This window comes from Elephas maximus, chromosome X (assembly GCF_024166365.1).
Source record: "Elephas maximus indicus isolate mEleMax1 chromosome X, mEleMax1 primary haplotype, whole genome shotgun sequence".
Classification (NCBI taxonomy): domain Eukaryota; kingdom Metazoa; phylum Chordata; class Mammalia; order Proboscidea; family Elephantidae; genus Elephas; species Elephas maximus.
The window spans coordinates 171,363,973-171,389,055 of NC_064846.1; the positions used below are offsets into that span (position 1 = coordinate 171,363,973).

Sequence of the window (25,083 nt, forward strand, 5' to 3'; positions counted from 1 at the left end):
CAAATTGCTCAATGAGAAAGGCATCAAAGTGCTATTTACAAAACTAAGAAAAATTAATTTAGTCACTCGTGTATACATAAAAAAGTCAACAACTCTCTAGCTCGGCTGCTAATCAAAAGGTCAGCAGTTTGAATCCACCAGCCACTCCTTGGAAACCCTATGGGGCAGTTCTACCCTGTCCTATAGGATTACTATGAGTAGGAACTGACTCGACGGCACCTACCAACAACATATTCAACCTGAGCCTTTACTCCTCTGATGATGGGATTTCTCCACCTTGGAGGAGTCCCTGGCTGCCGCAGGTGATTCAGTGCTCAACTATTAGGCAAATGGTTGAAGGTTTGAACCAACCCAGAGGTGCCTCAGAAGGAAGGCCTGGCAATCTGTTTCTGAAAGGTCACAGCCTTGAAAATCCCACGAAACGCGGTTCTACCCTGCACACATGGGGTTGCCATGAGTCAGCAACAACTTGACGCCAACTAACAACAAGTCCACCTCGACACGACTGACATTTGGGACCAGATCATTCTTTGTGGTGGGGGCTGCCCTGTGCATTATAGGATGTTTTACAGCACCCCTGGATTCTGCTCATTAGATGCCAGCAGCATGCCCCCCTCATCCCAAGTTCTGACAGCCAGGTCATCGCCAAACATCCCCAAAAGGCACAGCTCTCCTTGGTGGGGGCACCTGGGCGCCGGGGGGCTCAGGCTTGGCTGCCCGGGGTTCGGGCGGCTCCCCGGACTCGGCGCCCTGCCACGTGTACACGCACAATTGCCCCCAGCTGACAACCCACTGTCTTACAGAAAGGAAACCTGTGAGCATTACTCTAGGTCAAATGCCTCAAGCCAGGAAAGCTGGGGGCTGGGGGGTGGGCTGTAGTGGGTATTTTCATGCCCTTCCCAGGTCCCCAGGTAATTGCATCCAGGGATAACACCAGCCAGGGTGCCTTTAACTTCTCTCTTGAGGCATCACAATCAAGCCAAAAAGGGCTAAGCATCACGGCAGGCCCCCTGAAAATCCATCCACTCCAAAGCAACCCTGGAAGCAGGAGAGCCCTTGCTACTTGCCACCACCCCATTTCTGCCTACGAGACAGCAGGCGGAATCACAAGGGTCAAACGCCCCAACTGGGGACAGCGTTACTCACTTGTCCTCCATTGTCCGCGGGGAGGGGCCTTTGGGGAGCAGCTTTCTCCGCTGCTGGGCCTCCTCCAGGAGTTGCTCGTCCTTGGGGAAAATGCCCCCCATCAGGTCCATGGTGGTCTTCATCTTCACACTGGGGTCCAGGACGTCAGCCAGGGACCGGTCCTTCCCCACGATCTCACGGGCCAGCTCCTCAGACTTAAGGTCCTCTGCTGTCTTCTCTTTGGCCTTCATGTAGCTGAGCCCCCCAGGGGAGGCACAGCTCTCCTTGGTGGGGGGCACCTGGGTGCCAGGGGGCTCGGGCTCGGCCGGCCGGGCTCGGGGCGGCTCCCCAGACTCGGCGCCCTGCCGAGTGTACACGCAGAAGCGGGAATAGGACTGCTCTGACGTGCTCAGCGTCTTGATCTGGTCGCGCTCCAGCCCGCTGGGCAGGGTGGGCGGCTCGGCAGGCTGGGCCAGGCCCTGGCGGCTCTCTTTCTCGGGCTGGCTCTCTGAGTGCACGATCTTGATGGGCACCATCTTCACTGTCGTGTTGTTCTCCATCACCCGCTCAATTCTACAAAGAGCAGAACTGTCAGAAGGCAAAGCGTGCCCTGGCCAGCACTCCGCAGGCTGCTGCCCTCCCTCCCCTCCCAGCAGGGAAAACCTGGCTCAAAGACCCCCAGAGCCGGAGCTGGGGGGGTAGCCACAATCCATCGCATGTGCCCGGACAGGCTTCGCACATTCCCTGCACCCCTAACTCGGTTTCCTGTCATCAGCCGCCCAGGGACCTTCCCACCGGTGCACAGTATTCCCCGCCACCATGGGTTCTGACGATGCCTTGTGGGGTCATGTGGCCAGCGTGTGACAACTGTTTGATTTTCTCAAATCTGCAATTGATGAGCAGTCTTCACAGAATTGTTGTGTCTTATGTCAGTGCCCCTCGGAGCACAGCCGGTGCTGGCCTGCAGATGCTGGGCACATTCTCAGGGCACCGGACACGACCTCTTCTATAAGGACTGGGACTATCTTCACCTGATGCTGAGCTCCACCCGCTCCCCCCGCCCCCGCCAAGCCCGCATCAAAGCTCGCTCACAGGCTCCTGTGCATCCCGCATCTTGCCCTCAACCAGGAGTCCACCTTCCATCCAGCTCCCAGCCCTCGACTCACCTCCCATCCACCACACAACCCTCTACTCACCTCCCATCCACTTCCCAGCCCTCCACTCACCTCGCATCCAATTCCCAGCCCTCCACCCTACCTCCCATGCACCACACAACCCTCCACTCACCTTTCATCCACCTCACAGCCCCCACCCTACCTCCCATCCACCATACAACCCTCCATTCACCGCCCGTCTACCTCCCAGCCCTCCACTCACCTCCCATCCACCACGCAACCCTCCACTCACCTTCCATCCACCTCCCAGCCCTCCACTCACCTCCCATCCACCACGCAACCCTCTATTCACCTTCCATCCACCTCCCAGCCCTCCACTCTACCTCCCAGCCCAACACCCCACCACCCAGCCCTCCACTCTCCTACCATCCACCTTCCAGCCCTCCACTCACCTTCCATCTACCTCCTAGTCCTCTACTCACATACCATCTACCTCCCAACCCTCCATTCACCTTCCATCCACCTCCCAGACCTCCACTCACCTCCCGGCCCTCCACTCACCTCCCATCCACCTCCCGGCCCTCCACTCATCTTCCATTCACCTCCCAAGCTCTCTACTCTGACTCCCAGCCCTCCACCCCACCTTCCAGCCCATCACTCCAACTGCCAACCCTCCAGTGCATGTCCACTTCACCTTCATACAGTCTTTTCATACCAGTGAGATAAGGATCCCAGCAGCAAACAGGGAACACAGTGGCTTTGTGTCATTTCAAGTGGCTCAGGAAGAACATATTTCCTTTTTTTAAAGCCTCTCTGTGAAAGGAGCAGGGGAGACAGGGAGGAGGAAGAGGAGAGGGCAGAGAAAGTGCCTGGTCTACGAAGTGTTCTGTCTGTGACAACTGAGGCCCCAGTGTTTTCAGCCACACATGTCGGGGGCAGGGAGTATGCCAGCGAGTTCCACCAGGACCAGATCATTTTAAAATATTGTTAAAAGTCATATCTAATAAACACAGCAGTCTGCTGCTGCCCAGGCACGTACGCCCAAAGTATACAAAAAAAACAAAAAACCCAACCCCATTGCTGTTGATTTCGACTCATAGCGACCTTACAGGGCAGAGAACTGCCTCATAGGATTTCCAGGAATGGCTGGTAGATCTGAACTGCTGACATTTTGGTTAGCAGCTGTAGCTCTTAACCACTGCACCACCAGGGCTCCTGCATGCATAGGACAGGGGGAAAAAAAGACTAGGCAAAATTTGCAAAACCAAAAATCAGGACTTTTGTCTAAGTCATTGAGCTGAAGCTACTCATACGACATTACACTATGGACCTGATTTCACTCAGCACAAGGAAAGCTATTGTGCCCCCAATTCAGTGTTGCTTTTCTCCTTAAACTGGTGGCTGGGGATGTAGTATGGTTCTCGCCTGTTTCTAACAGTGTGGTCCTCAGGATAAAAGGAAATTATGTTGTCTTTTCTTCCCTTCCTCCTAAAGGAGGCATGGTGGCACAGAGATCAAACACTCGGCTGCAAACCGAAAGGTAGATGGTTCAAACACACCGGTGACGCCACCAGAGAAAGATGTGGCAGTTGGCTTCCGTAAAGATTACCCAAAAAGAAAAAGAAAAAAAACCCGATGTCCTCTATAGGGTAGAGAACTGCCCTATAGAGTTTCCTAGGCCACTCTCCCCCTTTTTCAACAATTCACGGGCACTTGGGAAGTTGGTGTTTTTATATGGAAGAAGCCAAACCACCAGTGTCCTGGTATGCAGACTCAGCCTGTTGACACTGATCAACATCTTCAGGCCAAGGTCAAACCATGCCTGAACTTGTGACAATGGCACCATGGAATGGGACTGGTTTTCTCCCACCAGAAAAAAAGGTGTATGCCAGCTTAGCTTTGTAACTTCAAAAGATCTGAAAAAGAGGCAACGTGGAAACACTGGACGTCATGGCAATCACCACTTTCACCTCAGCGTCTAGTGCTTAGGTTAAGCCTGATTCTGAGTACAAATATGGCAAATGCTTAGCAAAAGCGCCCTCTGGATCTGCAGATGGAGCAGTGGTGGCTCAGTGGTAGGACTCGCATCTTCCAGGTGGGAGGGAGACCCAGGTTCAATTCCTGGCTGATGCACCTCATCCACAGCCACCACCCATCTGTCCGGGGAGGCTTGTGTGTTGCTGTGATGCTGAACAGGTTTCAGCAGAGCTTCCAGACTAAGACTAGGAAGAAAGGCCTGGCGATCTGCTTCTAAAAATCAGCCAGTGAAAACCCTATGGCTCACAACAGTCTGATCCCAAGTGATCATGGGAATGGCATGGGACCAACTCACAGCAGCTAACAACAACAGTCTGCAGAAGCACCTAGAAAGGGACAGCTGGGATGGAGGGGGAGGGGGGACGCTGTCACTGACTTTACATCCCTCCTGTTTCCTGTGAAGGTGGGCTCTCCCCAATTCACTAAAATTTCGATGATGATAGTTATGGTTTTCCCACTGTGGTTATGCACCGGAACTGCCTTTAAAACTAAATGTTTTGAGCGGAAGCGAGGAGTCCACCAAAAATGACCCCAGAACCATCCACTGAAAACATACAGTGGCCTAGGAGCCGCCTCCTGTGCAAGGAGGCTCCATAAATGGAGGAAGGTGTGGGGCTCTGGGTCCAGGACACTACCTTGTTGAGCTCTCATCCTGGATGAGCAGGGGGGGCTTGTCAGTTAGCTTCTGTGGCGCAAACTGCGGGGAAGGGGAGCGGGAGGTCTCCATGGTGGCTCTCTGTGGGTGCCCAGGTTTGGGCGGGTCCTCATTCACATGCTGGTGGTCATGCTCACTGGGGGTGGCCGGCGGGGCGTCATGGGGCCGGGCGACGGCAGGTGGGCTCTGGGAGACAGACAGTCGGCTCACACACACGTCCAGGGGGGCAGCTGGCGGGGCCTCAGTAGGAACAGCTCCCACGGCTGCACTGTCCAGCCCCCTGGCCCTCCGGGGCTCGCGCTTGGGCGGCGGGGGCCTCTGTGGGGCCGGCCGCTTGGTGAGGGGTACAGCGCTCACCACCCAGGCGTCCCCACCTCGCCCAGGCAGGGACGAGGAGGCGCTCGGGGCCGGGGGTCCTGAGCAGAGCAGTGGGAGCAAGTCTGCCGGGCTGTCCTCCTCTGAGTATCGATAATCACGAGGCAGCGTCCCCGCTCGGCACCGGGCTTTCTGGGGCAGCTCCGAGGCTTCTTGTGGGTGGGCGCTGCCCGCAGAGAGTGGAGACTGGCCCTGTGTCCGTGGGTGCGGTGGGTCCCCACCTCCTCCTGGACTATCTCCCCAACGCTGCACACTGGCTGGTCTGCAGGAAAGATGAGAACATTAGCAAACGATTCCAATTCACAGCTCACCCCCACATTCCCAGTCCCAGCAACCAGTTAGGAAACCAGATGCCGTGGGGTCAGCTCCAACTCGTGGCGACCTCACGTGTGCAGAGTACAAATGTGCTCCACAGGGCTTTCAATGGATGATTTTTTTGGAACTACATCACCAGGCATTTCTTCCAGGTACCTCTGGGTGGACTTGAACCTCTAACCTCTTGGTTAGCAGCATCTGTACCACCCAGGGACTCCAGGCTCCAGCAAGGTGACCTGAAAATCCCCTTAAACCACTTTAAGTTATTAAATCCCTGTACATTTTCCCACACCTCTCCCCGCTGCAACTCCCAACACAAGGGAAGGTATCTAAACGCACGTCAGACGACGTTGGGCTACATACTACATAGGAAATCAACTGAATACAAGGCATTAAGATACACACACACCAGATATAGATATACATACGTGTACACACAAACTATTTTTTTTTGCAAAAAAAACAAAAGGTTACACAGCAATTTCAGAAACAAATATGTGAAAGTTGTCACATGTTGCTATATTCAGAGCTGTGGCGGTGCCCTGATCTCTCCCTTTCTCCCCCCGTTACGCATACCACGTACATGTTCATATGCACGTACCTACACCATGTGCCGACAACTCATAGACACGCGTGTTCATTGGCATGTTTACATGTGTCTTAGCTAAAGCTTCTGGGCCAACGATTGCCACACCTGCCATGCAGTCACCTGCAATGCCTTTGCAGACACCCCGCTTCTGCCCACCCAGATAAAATGGGGCTCAGACAGGCTGTTTCCTTCAAGGTGACAGTTGAGTCATCCACTTCTCAGCAAACAGAGGCCCAGGAGGTAGAGACCAAGGGCGGAGAGAAGATGTAAGCTGTTTGCCAGCAGGCCAGGTGACACCCAGCACACAGAAGCCTGGGTCCCGGCTCCTCATGTGGCCAGGGGACACTCTCCTCTCTGTCTTACTAAAGGGGTACCTTCCAGTTACTGAAGAAGCACACAAAAGAACCCCGGCACTAAGGATTGGCTGAGGCCACTGGGAGGCAATGTGTCTTTCTAGAGTATCGGACAACCGCGCTCTTTATTCTCGGTGTACCCTTGTCTCAGTACCTGCCTCGCTGGCCTCTCACGGGAACATGAGCATGCCACCTGCTAACCGCGACATATGCTCAGCATTCCCACTGCTGTGGCTTTGACTGGACCTGTCTACGACGTCCCTGCCTCCCTGTTCCACGCAGGGATACCTGTTCACAGAGGTTCACTGCAGGGGAGCCTGGAAGGGCAGTGGCTATGTCACTGTTTGGAGCCCCTGAGCAGTGCAAATGGTTAAGTGACTACTAGCCAATAATGTCAATAATGAGTGTACGTGTGGGTACGTGTGCCTGTATGGTATCTGTGTGTAGATGTGTCTGTGCTGTGTGTATGTGTAGATCTGTCTGTGTGGTGTGTGTGCACACTGTGTAGGTGTGTCTGTGTTGTATGCGTGCACACTGTACACGTGGATATTGAGAACGTGTGCACATTGTGTGTGTGTTGTGTACGTGTGTATGCTATATACGTGAGTGTGCTACGTATGTGTGCAGATGTCTCTTGCTGTGTATGTATCGATGTGTCTGTGTGATACGTGTGTGCATGCTGTGCAGGTTGTCTGTGTATATGCTGTATACGTGCGTGTGCTGTGTATGTGTCGATGTGTGTCTGTGTGGTATGTGCATGCTGTCTGGGTGTATGCTGTATACGTGCGTGTGCTGTGTATGTGTGCAGATGTGTCTTGCTGTGTATGTGTCGATGTGTGTCTGTGTGATGTGTGTGCACGCTGTCTGTTGTATATGTGTGCACACTGTGTACGCGGATGCTGAGAATTGTGTGCACACTGTGTGTGTGTGGTGTATGTGTGTATGCTGTATACGTGCATGTGCTGTGTATGTGTGCAGATGTGTCTTGCTGTGCATGTGTCAATGTGTGTCTGAGTGATGTGTGTGTGCATGCTGTGCAGGTTGTCTGTTGTATGTGTGCAGACTGTGTATGTGTGGATGCTGTATACGTGCGTGTGCTGTGTATGTGTGCAGATGTGTCTTGCTGTGGATGTGTAGATGTGTGTCTGTGTTCTGTGTGTGTGCAGGCTGTGTTCTGTATGAGTGCACACTGTGTATGTGGATGTTGTGAATGTGTATGTGTGCAGACGTGTCTCTGTTGTGTGTGTATACTGTATACGTGTGTGTTGTGTATGTGTGTAGAGGAGTGTGTTGTCTGTGTGTATGTTGTGAATATGTGCAGATATGCCAGTGTATCCGTGTATATAACCCTTTTTTGTACTTTTAAGGATAAAGTAAACGGTGACAGCAAACGCAGGGATAGAAAACCGGCAGGCGCGAGGAGTCTGCCGGGGAAAGCATGGGGGCAGCGCGGCTGGGTTTGCCCTGGGTCCTTGCACAAGCTCCCGGGGAGGTCAGTGACATCACACAAAGGGAAATTGGAAAGGCCCCTGCATTCCAGCATTCGGTCATTGATATTCCAGCCGCGGTGGCTGTTCACTGGCAGGTAAACATGCTAACTGCATGTCACCAAGGAGAGAGCTGCCAGACTACTCCACGGGCAGCTCCAGGGTGCAGAGGCACCCTTGGCCACCTGCCCAGGTGGACACTCACGGGCTCTGCTGAAGGGACGGGGAATGGACAGGCCTGAGCCAGGACTGCAGCCAACCAACCTACAGTGGAAAACTGGACTAAAAGCTGCTCAGAGGTTCACAGACACCACGACAGGACAGAAACCACCGGCTGCTGAGTCGGCTCCGACTCATGGCACCCCCATGTGTGTTAGGCTAGACATGTGCTCCATAAGGTTTCAGTGGCTGGTTTTTCAGAAGTAGATAGCCAGGCCTTTCTTTCAAGGCACCTCTGAGTGGACTTGAACCTCCAACCCTTTGCTTAGCAGCGCAGCGTGTGAACCACATGCACCCCCAGGGAGCCCTTCTACTATACAAGGAAAGAATCCCTTCAGCATCATTACTCAAATCGACGTTTCTGACCTTGGTGTGGGGACACTGAGCACCAGTCAGCCCCACCTCTCAACACCCGGTTCCCATGTCTGGGAGGTGGTGGTTTATTTCTGGAGTCCCTCACTGGACTGGGTCTCGGTGTTCTCTTCCCGGCCCCCCAATCTTCTGTACAGCTGGCTCCTTATCATGCAGGTCCAGCCCCACACCCTGCCCTGCCCTCTCTCATCATCCTGCACTCCGCCATCCTACGGATTACAGCATGCTGGCTGACTTTTTTTCTTTTTAAATCACCATATTCCTTCAGATTAAATGGGGGAAAAACAGGGCTGTGATAAATACTATCTTATCGTGGCAGACATCTTCATATGCCTCAATAATAATTTTAAGAGCATCTAGGTTGTGTAATTTTTATTAGCTACGCTTTACTGGAGCCCTGGTGGTTCGGTGGTTAAGTGCTCGGCTGCTAACCAAAAGGTCAGCAGTTTGAATCCACCAGCCACTCCGTGGAAACCCTATGGGGCAGTTCTACTCTGTCACATGGGGTCACTGTAAGTCCAATTGACTTAATGGCACCCAACAACAATATTCAGTATGCGATTTACTTTTTTAAGAAATCGTTTCTCTATTAAAACTGTTCAGTAAAGTACCTGCACTATTGTTCATTCCCACCAAGAGTGTATGAGGGTTCCAGTTGCTCCATACCTTTGCCCACACTTGGTCTTGGTGGTCTTTTCCATTTTTGCTTTGCTAGTTAGTGGACGTGTGCGTAGCAGTATCTCATTGTGGCTGACTGGCATTTCCCCAAGGACCCACGATGTTGGGCATCTTTCAATGAGCTTGTGTGTCAATTGTCTAGCTTTTTCTGCAAAGTACCTGCTAAAACTTTTGTCCATTTTTTATTAGTTGTCTTCTTCTTATTGAGTATTGAGAGTTCTTGATATATTCTGGGTACAAGATTTTTGATACATGTTATCAATAATTTATAAATGACTTCTCCCAACTGTGGCTTGACTTGTTATTTTCTTAACAGTTGCCTTTCAATCCGCAAACTTTCTAATTCTGATGAAATCAAATTTACCTTTTTTTTTTTTTTCTTTACGGCTTTTTGTGTCCTATCTAAATGCTCTTGGCCTAACCCAAGGCCACAACGATTTCTCCTGTGTTTTCTTCTAGAAACTTTACTGTTTGGGCTCTTATACCTATGCCTATAGTCCATTTTTAAATAATTTTTATGTATGTATCACTCTTCTTCTGCATGATGGATTATACATTTTTCTGCGATTCTATGAAGGCACCCAATAAAATGTTCAACTACTCACCTTACTTTATTCATAAAAACGATCATGTTCTACATTCTGTTTTGTTATGAACATGGTTTTTATCTGCAAAATCCAATGCATTGAAAAAATGGATGGAAGATAAAAACCCGTGTTCGTCGAGTAGATTCTGACACATAGCGACCCTCTACGATAGAGTAGAACTGCCCCATATAGGGTTTCCAAAGCTGTGATCTTTACAGAAGCAGACTGCCACAGCTTTCTCCCATGGAACATCTGTTGGGTTTAAACCGCCGACCTTTTAGTTAGCAGCCGAGCGCTTTAGTCACTGTGCCACCAGGTCTCTTTAGTTTGAAGATAGAAAAGGAGAAAAATGTGGACCAGAACTTGAAATTCTTAAAGAATCCAGACTTACCGGACCCACTGAAGCTGGAGGAATCCCTGAGATCACCACCCTGACATACTCTTTAAATCTTGAAGTGAAATTATCCCCTGAACTCACCTTTAAACTAAATAACAGTTTAGCTCACAAAAATAAAGAACGTTGCCCTCGAGGTCTGTGCTCTTTAAAAAAAATTATGTATATGAGACCAAATAGACAACAGGTACTCAAAAGCATAGATGAGAAGGTTGGGGGACAGTGAATCTAATGCAACGAGAGTGAAACAACTAGAACACAAGTAATGACAATGTTGACACAATGAGATGAATGTAATCAATGTCACTGAACACTGTGTGTAGAAACTGCTGAATGGGAGTGTGTTCTGCTATGAATATTTTTACCAAAAACACAACAAAATATTTTTTAAAAATACTTTGAAGTCTTAGCAAAGTCTGAGCTGACCACCACCAGCTGATGACAAGCTGCCTCTGCTCCCAGGCAGGGTAACAGATGGAGCTTAGAAAATGGTTCTCGGTCCAGCTCACTGGGTGAGCAGTGTTTACAGAAGGAGAAAGAAAAGGAGAAGGCACAGTAATTCCCCACCCCTCAATCCAAAGATTTTTCTAGGCATACGCAGAAAGATGGCGGCCAAAGAAAAAGAGCGAAGCTCACACGTGATACATTTCAGCAGCAGAACCAGCCCTAGAGGTGAGGGCAAAGATGGACGAGACCCCAGTTGAAACTCTTGTGAATTACAGCCTGTTTTTGTCTGTAAGGAAGCCCAACTTTACGCAGCAGGTGTTAAGGGATGAGAGTTCTTCAGAACTACAAATCAAATCATGCTCGACGTACAACAGGGAAACACCCCATTTCTACAAATAGGAGGGTTAGTCCACTGACCACGTTCACAAGCTAAGTTTTCTGAAAGCAAAGCCACGTGGCGATAACTTTTCCACCAAGTGCTGAAGCGTTCCGTGTGGTGTTGACCTACCACGGCCGTATCCAGTCCTCCTTCTCCTCCATTCGTTTCGTTTCACACACATGCACACACTATCGTCCCGGGCACAGGGACACAAAGTCAGCATGGCAAGTACAGCTCTGCTTACTCCTCTGGCCCTGAATCTTCCGGCCTGCCCACACACCCACCACCAAATGAAGGTCAGAATGCCTGCTTGGATCTTTTAGGCTCACCCCGTTGGGAGCCCCTAGGTGGTGCCAACGGTTAATGTGCTCAGCTGCTAACCAAAAGGTTGGAGGTTCGAATCCAACCAGCGGCGCCTTGGAAAAGGCCTGGCGACCTACTCCTGAAAAATCAGCCACTGAAACCCTGTGGAGTGCAATTCGACTCTGACACACACGGGGTGGCCATGAGTCAGAGTCAGTGCCACGGTACCTGGTTTTCTCTTCCTCCCCAATCACGCTGCCTCTGGTGTCCACTCCCACACCACACACTTTGACTAAAAGCTGGCCCTGCCTGTGCACACCCATGTTCCCCCATCTCTGCTTTGATGCACACTCTTTGGAATTCCCCCTCCTAAGTCGGTTCTGTTCTTGAAGATCCAAATTAAATGCAACCTTCCTCAGGAAGCATTTTTACACCTGTTGACAAATATAATCCTTTCTTCTCCCACAGATGGGCGGGTTCGAACTACCAACCTTTTAGTTTGGAGCCAGCACTTCACCGTTGCACTACCAGGATTCCTTTCAATGAGGCTTACTTGCCGCTTAAGGGCAATCTGAAGTAACTGAAGTCTTCCATAAAAGGACAACCATAATGAAAATATTAACTTGTTACTGAGAAACCCTTTACTCTTTAGGGTGTGTTTATAACTAGAGTTACATGGCCCCAATTTGTTTTATTGAAATATATTTAAGCCCCGAATAATCAAATGCTTTGCAGTGCTTCCCAAAGGAAAACCAAAACCACAAGCATTGAAATGAACATAAAACGTCATATGCAGAGAAAATAGAAACCAAAAGTGGAAAGGTATGAGCAAGGAAAAGCATGTGAACGTTATGAGCCCAAGAGACAGAAAGGGCCACACGAACCAGAGACTCCATCATCCTGAGACCAGAAGAACTAGATGGTGCCCGGCTACAACCAATGACTGCCCTGACAGGAAACACCACAGAGAACCCCTGAGGGAGCAGGACAGCAGTGGGATGCAGACCCCAAATTCTCATAAGACCAGACTTAATGGTCTGACTGAGACTGGAAGGATCCCGGTGGTCATGGCCCCCAGACCTTCTGTTAGCCCAAGACTTGAACCATTCCCAAAGCCAACTCTTCAGACAGGAATTGGCCTGGACTATGGGTTTTTTTTATGGGACAGAAAATGATACTGGTGAAGAGTGAGCTTCTTGGCTCAAGTAGACACATGAGACTATGTAGGCAGCTCCTGTCTGGAGGTGAGATGAGAGGGCAGAGGAGGTCAGAGGCTGCCTGAATGGACATGAAAAGAGAGAGTGGAGGGACGGAGAGGGCTGTCTTATTAGGGGGAGAGCAATTAGGAGTACATAACAAGGTATATATAAATTTTTGTATGAGAGACTGATTTGATTTGTAAACTTTCACTTAAAGCACAATTAAAAAAAAAAACATGAAGGAGCAGACACTCAGATGAATGAAGTTACTATGATGTGTCTCAAACAGAACTGTGAGTTTCCTGTCAACCAGAGCAAAAACGGAGGTACAATGAGCTGGGGATATCGGGAAGCTGGGCACGTCTTAGTTCTTCAACAGGGATGACTAATTATATTACCAACTTAGCATCTGCAGAGGGCAAGCATGACAGAGTACCAGCACGGCCATCTTACAGATGACGACGCCCAAGCCCCGGAGCTTGCCTGACCTGCCAGATCAAAGCTAGATTTAGACATTCATTTCTCACGCTTGGTATTCTCGCTGCAACCTCCCCACCCCTCCCCGCAAAACAAACAAACAAAAAAAACACAGTTGTCATTGATTCAACTCCTGGTGACCCTAGGAGTGTCAGAGTAGAACTACGCTCCATAGGGTTTTCAGTGGCAGGTTTTGGGGAAGGAGATCGCCAGGGCTTTCTTCCAAGGTGCCTCTGGGTACCCTTGAACATCCAATCTTTCAGTTAGCTGCTGAGTGAGTTAGCTATTTGTGTCACCCAGTGACTCCACAACACTCCACTAGACACTAATCTGAAACCCCCGACTTCTTTTCTTCCTTAACGGTCTTTGCAATACACTAGAGACTATATCTACACCTCACGTGGAATTTGTGGCAACAAAGCCACTGGTCGTTACACTGCGCAGCGCAAGCAGTAACCACGGCATACACAACTGCCAGGAGCCACCGGAACATGAAACTGGCTGTGCTAACCCTCCAGCTGCAGGGGCAACTACAGGACAACAAAGACACCTAGACGTCCAAAAGACATAACCCTAACCACGCATCCACGTTTGAGAAGCACACCACACATACTGGCGGGAAATATTTGCAGCATAAACGACAGTGCTCAAAAAAAAAAAAAAAAAAAAAAGGCCCCACCCTCAGCAGGAAAAGGAACTTGAGATCTGAATAGTAACTCCCAAAAGAAAAAATGCAAATGGCCAGCAAATCCACAAGAAAAGTTCAAGTGAAAAATGAAGTCACTTTTTCGCTTATCAAAACACAGAATTTTGGGGGAGGGGGGGTGGAATTTCAAATTCTCATGGAATCTAGACTTTTTGGAACTACTGAGGCCAGATGACCCCTGTCATGAATTGAATTGTGTCCCCCAAAAATATGTGTCAACTTGGCTAGGCCATGATTCCCAGTATTGTGTGGTTGCCTTCCATTTTTGTGATCTGATGTAATTATCCTCCATTTTGTGATGTCTTGTAAATCCTAGCCTCTATGCCTGTGGTTATGGTCCCATTTGGGAGTGAGCTATCCATTATGTTAACGAGGCAGGATTAGGTTATGTTTGTTCAGGATTCGGAGGGAATGCATCACCCTTGCTTGAGTCACACCTTTTATCATACAAGAGATAAAAAGAAAGAGAAGCAAGCAGAGCAGGGAGACATACTACCACCAAGAAAGAGAAGCCAGGAGCAGAGCGTGTCCTTTCAATCTGGGATCCCTGAGCTGAGAACCTCATAGACCCAGGGGAAGATTGATGAGGACCTTTCCTCACAGAGGAGAGAGAAAGAAAGCCTTCTTCTAGAGCCTTCCTCTAGGCACACTGCTTTCCTACTTCTAGCCTCCTAAGCTGTGAGAGAATTTCTGTTTGTCGAAGCCATCCACTTGTGGTATTTGTTATAACAGCACTAGATAACTAAGACAACTCTAATATTATTAAAAAAAATTAACCCTGAGGAAATCTTTAAACCTTGAACTAAAACTATCCCCTAAGTCATCTTTGAAAAGAAAAGATGCACAATTAGAAAACAATGCCTGCATTATCCATGTGATCAAATTGACAACAGAAATTCAAAAGGATGTTCACTGCAGTTTTATTTATAACCGTGAAAGGTTGGGAATTAACCTAAATATCCACAGTATCTCTACATACAGCCGTATCTCTGAATGTCACGTGAGTTTAAAAAAAGGCAGTTTACGTACAATATGTATAGCACAATCTCATCTGTATAAAAATGTGTATTTACCATGAAAAAAGATTTTGAAAAAGATATACTTCAGTGTTGCACAGTGGTATATCTGGGTGGTAATATTAAGGGTGATGTTTAGTTATTTCATTCTGCTTTCCAGAATGTCCATTTTTTTTGTTTGTTTTACTTTTTTTTTTTAAATAATATTTCATTATGTTTTCAGTGAAGGTTTACATAGCACTTTAGGCTCCCATTCAACAATTTCTACACAAGTTGTTTGTAACACCACCTACCTTCTTCACTCTTCACAATGTGTGAACATTCTCAATATTTCTATTCTGGTTGTTCGGTTTCCATTAATCTAGCATCCCTGTCCCTTTACCTTCTCTTCTTTGTTTTAAAGTAATTGTTGCCCATTTGGTCTCATATAGAGGAATTTTTAAAGGTCCACAGTATTCATGGGTAATAGTTTTCATTTTGTGAGCCAATTTGTTATTTAGCTACCAGGTGACCTCAGGGGCTAGCTTCAGTTCAAGTTTTAAAGAGTTTCTCAGAATGGTAGTCTCAGGGTGTGCTCCAGTCTCAACAGGTTCAGTAAGTCTGGATTTTTAAAGAATTTGAAGCAGAACTTCCACATATTTTTAACAGAAACATAATTTAGGAAGCAAATTTAAAAAAAGAAAAATATTATAAAAATTGTATATTACAGCCTGGGAAGTTGTAACACCAGATTAGTATAAATCCTGACTCGAAAACAAAGGTCAAAATTATAAAATATGGATCAATTTATGTGGCTTTTTGGATAGATGTTTGGATATATTTATGTGGCAATTTGGGCAACCTTGTTGTGAAATATATTTAAATATAGTTAGAACTGCATGTCATCACCATAAATTAAGAGAAAATCATTTGATTCAGTCATCCTTCTATCATAATTGCATGTGACTCAAAATTCTGAAAATACCACATCACAGATTATTTATTGCTTATTTATAATTTATTTATTGTTACTTAACTGAACTCAGGGCTTTCAAACTGGTTACAAACAGTCTGGTAATTACCAATGTAAATGAAGGCCGCATACATGTTGACTAGATTCTGACTGAAGTAGGGAACAAACCTAGTGCTGGCGAAAAATATTGAATATACCATGGACGCTAAAAGAATGAACAAACCTGTCCTGGAAGAAGTACAACTAGAATGTTCCTTAGATGCAAGGATGGCGAGACTATATCTCCTGTACTTTGGACATATTATCTGGAGGGACAAGTCCATGGAGAAGAACATCATACTTGGTAAAGCTGAGGGTCAGCAAAAAAAAAAGAGGAAGATCCTCAGTAAGATGAACTGACACAGTGGCTCCAACAGTGGGCTCAAGTAAAACGATTGTGAAGGTGGCGTAGGACTGGGCAGTGTTTCGTTCTGTTGTACGTAGAGTCGCTATGAGTCGGAACAGACTCGACGGCACCTAACAACGACAACAACAGGAAACAAACAGCAGTGCTCTACTCAAAGATGGCGGCCAACCGCACTGCTCTGAATGTGTGCCGCTCTCCACAGGCCTGCCAATAATCCAGTCTCCTGCATGGATCCTCAAAGATTCAGAAGCCTGATGCAAGAGATTAGATTATTGGCTGCACTGTGGAGAGCGACACACATTCAAAGTGGTGAAGCTGGCTGCCATCTTTGAACAGAACACTGCTGTTTCTTTCCTAAACCCAGAACCCAGTGCAGTCGAATCGATTCCGACTCACAGTGACCCTATAGTACAGATTAGAACTGCCCCATAGAGTTTCCAAGGAGTGCCTGGCATATTCGAACTGCCAACCCTTTGGTTAGCAGCCGTAGCACCACTACGCCACCAGGGTTTCCCACTGGGGTCAAAATCCAACAGGCAACAAATTAGGTTGCTAGGCAACACGTATATGCTACCCTTGTTTACATCAGCAATTACTGAACAGTTCCAAACTGGTTCTAAAGCCGTGGCTGAATCACGTTTAGAAATGGATTATTACCCAACAAACTTCAAATATTTATTGTCCATGAAAGCTTCTGCTTTATTATTATATAAAACTACCTATTTTACAGATGAAGGGTGTGTGTGTGTGTGTGTGTGTATATATATATGTTAACTATCTCCCAGCATTTCTAGTTACTCTACCTTTCATGGCCTTCAAATATGCTTAAGGGCCCACTAGCTAGGTTTTTTTTTTTTTAAACAAAATACGAAAACAAATTTTATGAAAGTTATACCCAAGAGAACCTCATTTGTTAGCAACTGGCTTCACTGGTCTTTGCTCCCGAAGACTTAAGTGGGTTTAACTGTCAAAGACACTGCCCCTGCATCAACAAAGAGCAGTAGGCAGGAAATTCAGCCTGTCAACAAAAGCTAATTATATTTGTAAATGGGTATCCAAAATATTATGTGTGTGTGTGTATGTCTGTCATATGCACATCTGTGTTTCACCCATATGAATGTTGATGGCAAGCGTACAAAACCACACAGCCTCAAATCAGCCGATGGGAGCTAGACGTAAGATTTTAAGAGGAACTGAAGTTCCTGGCTTTTCTTCTTAAGAATCAGAAATATTACAGATGAAAGGAAATTAAGGTAATTATTACTGCTTTGTTAATAATAACATAGAAGTAATATAAAAATAATGTAATCCACATTCTGACAAATAATGTCATCCACGTCCTTATTTGAGGGAGAAAGCCTAGGCTATTTGAAAGTCGCACAAGGCAGGCTTACGGCACAATGCCCCTGTAGTGGTCAAGGGTATGTGTCGACCTGGCTAGGCCATGATTCTCAGTAGTTTGACAGTTATGTAATGATGTAGTTTGGCAGTTATGTAGTGATGTAGTCATCCTCCATGATGCGATCTGATATGATCAGTCACTCAGTTGTAAGAGGAGTTTCCTCAGGGTGTGGCCTGCATCCAATATACATATGGATTTTCTGGCAAAGTTTGCTCACTTGCTCTGGATCCTGCATCTGGCTCATGAAGAACCTCTGGTTCTTAGGACTCAAGCCAGCAGTCTGCTATCCTGCCTGTCGACCTTGGGATTCATCAGCCTGTGTAGCCCGTGAGCCAGCAGCCTACCATCTAACCTGCCAATCTTGGGTTTGTCAGCCCCTGTGGCTATGTGAGTCAGAAGAAGCCTCCAGCCTGACACCTGACCCACGGGCTTGAACTTGCCAGCCTGTACAACAACGTGAGCCATTTCCTTGAGATAAATCTCTCTCTCTACACATCTGTCTACCTCTCTCTCTCTCTCTCTATACCCTTCACTGGTTTTGCTTCTCTAGAGAACCCAGCCTAAAACAGCCCCCACCCCTCACCCTGGTGAGTGGTTCCTTCTACCGCATCCTACTGGAAACCCAACCCAAATTCCTGCCCCTGTCTTTGTAAAAGCACCGGATAGCAGATGCGAACATTAATAAAGCGAACCTCTTGAACCGGATCTACGTTCAAGCCCTATACCATGCTTAACTTTAGGGCCTTTGGGATCAGGGGTGGTATGGGTGGGCAGACACCCACCAGATTAACAATCAGTAATACTGCAATCGTGTTCCTTACTTGTAAAATGAATACCATGCCCATGTTATGAAGCCCAAGATGTGTATGCAAAAAAGTCTCATGCACTCTAAGGAATTTCAGGAAAAGAGATCTGCAAATTTTTTTAAATAATATTTTATTGTGTTTTTAGTGAAGGTTTCTGCAAATATTTTTTAAAAGTGAGTACTTCAGTAATCCTAGGATTCCTTGAGACATTCCAGGTGGTACAGAACCCCCCCCCACCCAGGAATGCCTTATCTATCTAGCCTGCTCTAGGCAAGCCAGTAGAGACCACAAGTATCCACACCAGGGAGAGGTGGGCTGATCAGTGGCGTGAACAACACGCTAGCTCTTGGTTGTCCTGCTTCCCCACCCGAACCTTAAGTACTCCTTAGTGCACATAAGAGGAAAAGACAGTGAAGGAAACGCTTCCTAAAAGCCACATAAAGTCAGCTTCCCCAACCTGCAAAATCAAAGGCAGGTTTTGGGGGAGCAGCCAGTCCACCCACAGCAAGCAGCAGCAAGTGTACACGCCAGGGTCATCTGTCACCCCAGTGGGCCCCAGGCGCGTATGCGGCACCCACGGTGAACACCAGCACGGATGGTTTCCTAGGACTTCTTTCAATATTTGATGTGTGTTTTGCTCATGCCTCTATGAATGAGGCTCCCCCTGTAAATTTTTCCTTAAAAAGTGTGTGTGTACACACACACGCATGCAGGTGAGAGAGAACAGGGAAAAACAAAATGTTTCTTCCACTATGCATGATAAAAGAAAGCACAGACGTGTCCCCCTTTCTCCTACCTCTGGAATACTTTCCTGCAACAAAGTCACCTAAACCGTTGGTAGAATACGCCCTCTGAAGTTCTGTGTTCAAGGCAAAGAGATACGCCTACCACTCAACTAATCTATTCCAAATCCTCGCTTACCTTCCGTGAAATCTTAACATGTTATTTTTCATTCATTCACTTCATAAATCTTAAGACTCTATGGAAGGCAGCAGGCTGTTTAACGAAAATCCTGCAGGTGGATATCTGAGAACGTTTCCCCAGACGGCTTTTCCTTTTTTACCTTGCAACCAGCATGACCGCTGAACATGCATTTCAAAACGCCTCGTACTCCTGTGAGCCACGAAAGGCAGACCCAATTTGTGTGTGTGAGTGTGTGTGTGAATGCATGTGTGTGTGAGTACATGTGGGTATGTGTGTGGCTTAGGATGTGTGACTGCATGCATGAGTGTGTGTACACGCACACATGCAGCAATTTCCCTGTGAAAAAGGCATCCTCCCCACACACAAAAAAGAAGCATCATTTGGTAACCCAAAAAAGACATTTCCGTCATTTAGAAATAGGCCAAAAATAATCATCTGTTCGTTTTATCACAATATACAAGGCAAGGAAAGCCTAAGCAGAAAAACCGTGAAGAAATGGCATGCTTCTAAACTGTCACAACTGCTGACACCAGACAGACAAATCAAATTGGAAGATGCTAAGAACGGCAGAGGTTCCATTTTCTGCATTTAAATCTTCCCGTTGCGATTAGGGGGCTATGCCTGAATTCACCCGGAGCGCATTCTTCATGACTAAACATGCACACCTGATTTCCTCGCCTTTCTCATTCGGATGGAGCTGACTCACCGTTTCCTTTCAATGTCCACATTCAGTGCTTCGCTAGACAAAGTGCCTGCTTCTTACTGCTACTGAGAAGGGAAAGGGGAGGACAAGCAGGCAGGTCTGCACGTGATGCCTCGGTGGTCAGTCTGCAGAGAAGCAGGGTCTGCAGACTCCACGGGGAGCCGCACCCCCCACCCCCCACCCCCGTCCAGGGCCACCAGTCACACCAGGTGAGGGGGCCAGCACTGCGGCTCCCAGCCCAGAATGCGGGCTGAGGCGCTGTCTGCCTTCCAGCTCTGCTGTGCTGTCAGCCAACTATGCAAACAAAAGCTGCAGGAATTGCATGTACATCCATGCACACGTGACCCACATACGTGAATGCATGCAGAGTTCCAGTGGAGTCAGCACCCGGCTTGCAGGACCTGCCACCCACGGCCAGAATAATCACCCCACGGGCACGCCTGTACCTCACCCACTGCATTGGGGGTTGTCAGGCAACCTGTCCCCAGAGCCAGGAGAAAAGAGCCTGAAGATAAACCCCTAGAAAACATGCAGGGCATGCATCCCCGATGCCCCAGGAATGAGCACAGTCGTCTCTTACCCAGTCTCTGCCTGTGTCCCTCGGACTCGGGGGTGCGCAGCTCACCCAGCCTGCGAATGTGCTTTGGGGGCACAGACACAGCTGCTGCAGCCCGGGATCCCAACGACTCCACCACCACCAGCTGCCTGTCTGTGCCTATGCCTTCCGACTGACAAGCTCCCACAAGCCCATCAACTGAAACCTCGGAGACTGAAGGCTCCGGTCATGTTTTATGTCATTTCATAAGGAACGCCTGACCTCAGCCACACTTCTGGGACTTCAAAGCTGAACCCCCAAAAGGGTGATCTTTCTAAACCCCAAAAGGCTTGGGTGTCTTTCTTTTCATCATTTAAAAGGAGATAATACGGAAAAGCAAAGCAGTGCACTCATTTTCTGCAGCTTTATCCATTTAACTCTACTGCTAGATAACCAGACAATGTGTACAGTACGTGATTCAACTCCACAATCACAATAAAATCAGAGGAACAATGAAGAAAAGAAAAAATTCAATAGCCCATTTGACATCTATCTATATGCCTGGGGTTATTACACACTCATTAGGAATGTCATCCATCAACCAACCAACCAAGAGTTTCCGGAACTTTACTGTGTACAAGGCACTCAGGGAAGAAGACAAAGGGTCAGGGGGCTGACCCTGACTTACTCAAGTCGTCCCTTTCACAATGGGTCCCTTTCACAATGGCCGTATTTAAAGTCCCTGGGCACCACCTCCACTCCCGTGCAGCCCCAAGGCCTCTCCCTCCCCATGGGAAGCACCCTCCCCGCACACAGAATGTCTGACCCTTTCACGTCCTGCCCTTAGCCACAGGCCGGATTTTCTTTTTCCAACCTGCTTCTAGCAACCTCTTCTAAATTCACAGCAATTTTTCCCGGCTCTTGCTCATTTAACAAAAAATCCGGTGCTACCTTGTAATATCCCCTTTATTACTGCTATTTCGGTTACGGTGACTTTAAAACAAACAACAAAAAAAAAAACCACACCTACTTGATCCCCCCTCACACACACTTCTTTAAAACACAGCTACTTAATCCTAGGAGTCCCTGGTGGCGCAAATGTTTACTATGCTCAGCTGCTAACCGAAAGGTTGGAGGTTCGAGTCCAACCAGACGTACCTCAGAAGAAAGGCCTGGCTATCTAATTCCAAAAAATCAGGCACTGAAAACTCTGTGGAGCACATTTCTACTCTGACACACATGGGTTTGCCGTGAGTTGCAGTTGACTTGACGGCAATTGGTTGGTTTAACTTGATCGTAGGCACTGTGCTGGACACATCGATGCTAGATCCACTAAGCATTTAAGCAGGCCTGGAGGAAATGTGACTCTTGCTATCCCCATCTTGAAGGCAGGCGAGGTTAGCGAGTTTGGTTGGTCTGATGTAATCACACTGAGATGCAGGACGAGGATTTGTCTCTGCGTCTTGGACTCCCGAGTCCACATCCTTCCCACTACTTTTTTTCACATACTGTTTCACCAGGTCAAGGCTCCTGTCACTAAGAGCGCACCATCCCACCTCGTGCTATCTCCATATCCCTAATCCTCGCCGTGCCACGCAACGCTGCACCCATCACACGCACCCAAGGAGTGCTGGGGGCTGATGAAATATTTCATGACGCTTCCTGCCAAAAGGAGGCATTCCTAATATTTATAAACTGAACAACTTAAAATGCATGATAAGAATTCATTCTTAAATGGAAGTGGGGCAGGGAGACTAGATGAATGGAAATAGAACAACCAGGGTGGAAACAGCGAAAATGTTCACACGTTGTGAAGAATGTAACCAATGTCACTGAACAACTTGTGTGGAAACTGTTGAATGGGAACCTAAACTGCTATGTAAACCTTCACCGAAAACACAATATTATTAAAAAAAAAAAAAATTCATTTTTAAATAAACGTTTTATTTTTAGAACAGTTTTAGGCCTACAGACAAATTGGGAAGATAGTCTGGAGAGTTTCCATATACCTCCTACCCAGTGTTCCCTACTACCCCCACACATCTCTCAGTTTGTCGTGCTGTGGGGGCTTACGTGTTGCTGTGGCCCTGGATGCTAGGCCAATTCAAATGCCAGCAGGGTCACCCCCAGCGGACAGGTTTCAGCTGAGCCTCCAGACCAATAGAGACTAGGAAGAAGGACCTGGCAGTCTACTTCTGAAGTGAATTAGCCAGTGAAAACCTCGTGAACAGCAGCAGAACATTTTATATTACGCTGATACGCGTCATGACTAATGAACCGAAATTGATAGATTATCAACTAAAGTCCATACTTTACTCAGATTTCCTCAGCTTCCCCCAATGTCCCTTTTCTGTCCCAGAATTCCCTCCCCACTCCCCCCGACACCACATTACACTTAGTCTCAGGTATCCTTAGGCTCCTCTTGGCTGTGACAGTTTCTCAGAGCTTCCTTGTGTTTGATGACCTTGATAGTTTGAAGAGGATGGGTCAGGCATTTTGTAGAATGCCCCGCATGTGGGATTTGTCTGATGTTTTTCGCAGGATTAGACTGGAGTCATGTGGGTTTCCCACCACCTGTTAGTCTGTCCTACTGTGGTGGCTTACGTGTTGCTGTGACGCTGGAAGCTCTGCCACCAGTATTTCAAATACCATCAGGGTCACCCACAATGGACAGGTCTCAGTGGCATTTCCAGACTAACAGAGACTAGGAAGAAAGGCCTGGCGATCTACTTCTGAAAATTCTGTTGCTCAGAAGAGATCATCGTCCGATACGGTGCTGGAGGATCAGAAGAGATCATCGTCCGATACGGTGCTGGAGGATCAGAAGAGATCATCGTCTGATACAGTGCTGGAAGATGAGCCCTCTAGGTTGGAAGGCACTCAAAATACACAGTGGCCACGACAATGGACTTGAGCACACCAAGGATCACGAAGAAGGCATATGACCGAACGACATTTTGTTCTGTTATACACAGGGTCTCACAACTCAGAGCCAACTCGATACCAACTACCAACAGCAGCTTCTGGGTTTAGAGAAGAAGACCACAGAAATAAAGTGACCCTCTCCTCACATCACAGCAAGGGCACATGCTACCAGTATGATTTATGTATTTGACATTGACCTTGATCACCTGGCTAAGGTAGTGTTTGTCAGGACTCTCCACTGAAAGTTACTCACTTCCCCCCTTCCCGTACTGCACTCTTTAGGAGGAGATTTATGCTGGCCCTCCTTGAGGGTGGGACATCTACATAAATGACTTGAAATTCTTCTACATGGGAAATCTCTTTCCCTCATTTTTAATTTGTTCAGTCATTTATATCAGTATGGGCTTACAGATATTTATTTTATATATCGGGTCAAAAGCCAATATAACTCTGTTGTTGTTGGTTTGTTGGAGAATTTCCTCACGTCCTGGCACTACAAGGGTCCATGTTCATCTTGAATATTCTCTGCCCTGGCTCCAGAATCAGCCATTTCTCCCAGGAACCCTGGCTCCTACTACTGAGAAATGGATTTCGCAACCAAGGTGCTGGCACTGGGTGTGCTCTACAAATCCACTCTTAAAGGAGACCCTCAGTGAAGTCTTTCTAAACAGAGTGCTTTTATTTATAATATTAAAACAGCCGCCCATAGCCTATAATTTGGGCTTTTATATAGCAATGTTTCTTAGAGTGAGGCACAAATAAAAGGCTCAGATCTTTCACAGGTTGCGGTGTGTTGATATTATTAAGACTTTCAGCAGTAAATACTTGTAATAAATTACATACAAACCCGCACTTGTATGTAATTTGACACAACACATTCTGAGTATAAGTGCCCTTGAAAAATTCTACAGATACAAAAAAGGAACAGAACAAAGTAATCGGCCTTGAGCCTCCTCACCTCTGGGAGTCTTGGAGAAGCCAGGAACCTTTTCCCAAGAGTCATTTCATGTTAACTGAGCAGCATGTTAGGCTCCTGTGGTCCAAGGACACCTTCCCCTGACCCATGCTGTCCCTAAGCAAGCAAAAACATCACAAAGGCGCGTTTACAGCGTCCTGAGTTGCCGACATTTCATACCGTGAGCATGCCACAGCCAGCCCTACTTGGGAGGACTAAGCAAGCCACAGCCAGCCCTACTTGGGAGGACTGAGCAAGCCACAGCCAGCCCTACTTGGGAGGACTGAGCAAGCCACAGCCGGCCCTACTTGGGAGGACTGAGCAAGCCACAGCCGGCCCTACTTGGGAGGACTGAGCAAGCCACAGCCGGCCCTACTTGGGAGGACTGAGCAAGCCACAGCCGGCCCTACTTGGGAGGACTGAGCAAGCCACAGCCGGCCCTACTTGGGAGGACTGAGCAAGCCACAGCCGGCCCTACTTGGGAGGACTGAGCAAGCCACAGCCGGCCCTACTTGGGAGGACTGAGCAAGCCACAGCCGGCCCTACTTGGGAGGACTGAGCAAGCCACAGCCGGCCCTACTTGGGAGGACTGAGCAAGCCACAGCCGGCCCTACTTGGGAGGACTGAGCAAGCCACAGCCGGCCCTA

At 47.9% G+C, this 25,083-nt stretch overlaps 1 protein-coding gene across 17 annotated transcripts in view; it reads right to left on the reverse strand.

The window, feature by feature from the left end:
- SHROOM2 (shroom family member 2) overlaps positions 1 to 25,083 on the reverse strand; it is a 294,895-nt gene that overhangs the window by 13,727 nt on the left and 256,085 nt on the right. For all 17 annotated transcript variants that reach the window (XM_049872260.1, XM_049872259.1, XM_049872266.1 and 14 more), the window contains 2 exons: positions 4,913 to 5,569; positions 1,147 to 1,698 (listed from right to left, as the gene is read on the reverse strand). In XM_049872260.1, the coding sequence (XP_049728217.1) occupies positions 1,147 to 1,698; positions 4,913 to 5,569 (1,209 nt within the window). The remainder of the gene's footprint in view (positions 1 to 1,146; positions 1,699 to 4,912; positions 5,570 to 25,083) is intronic.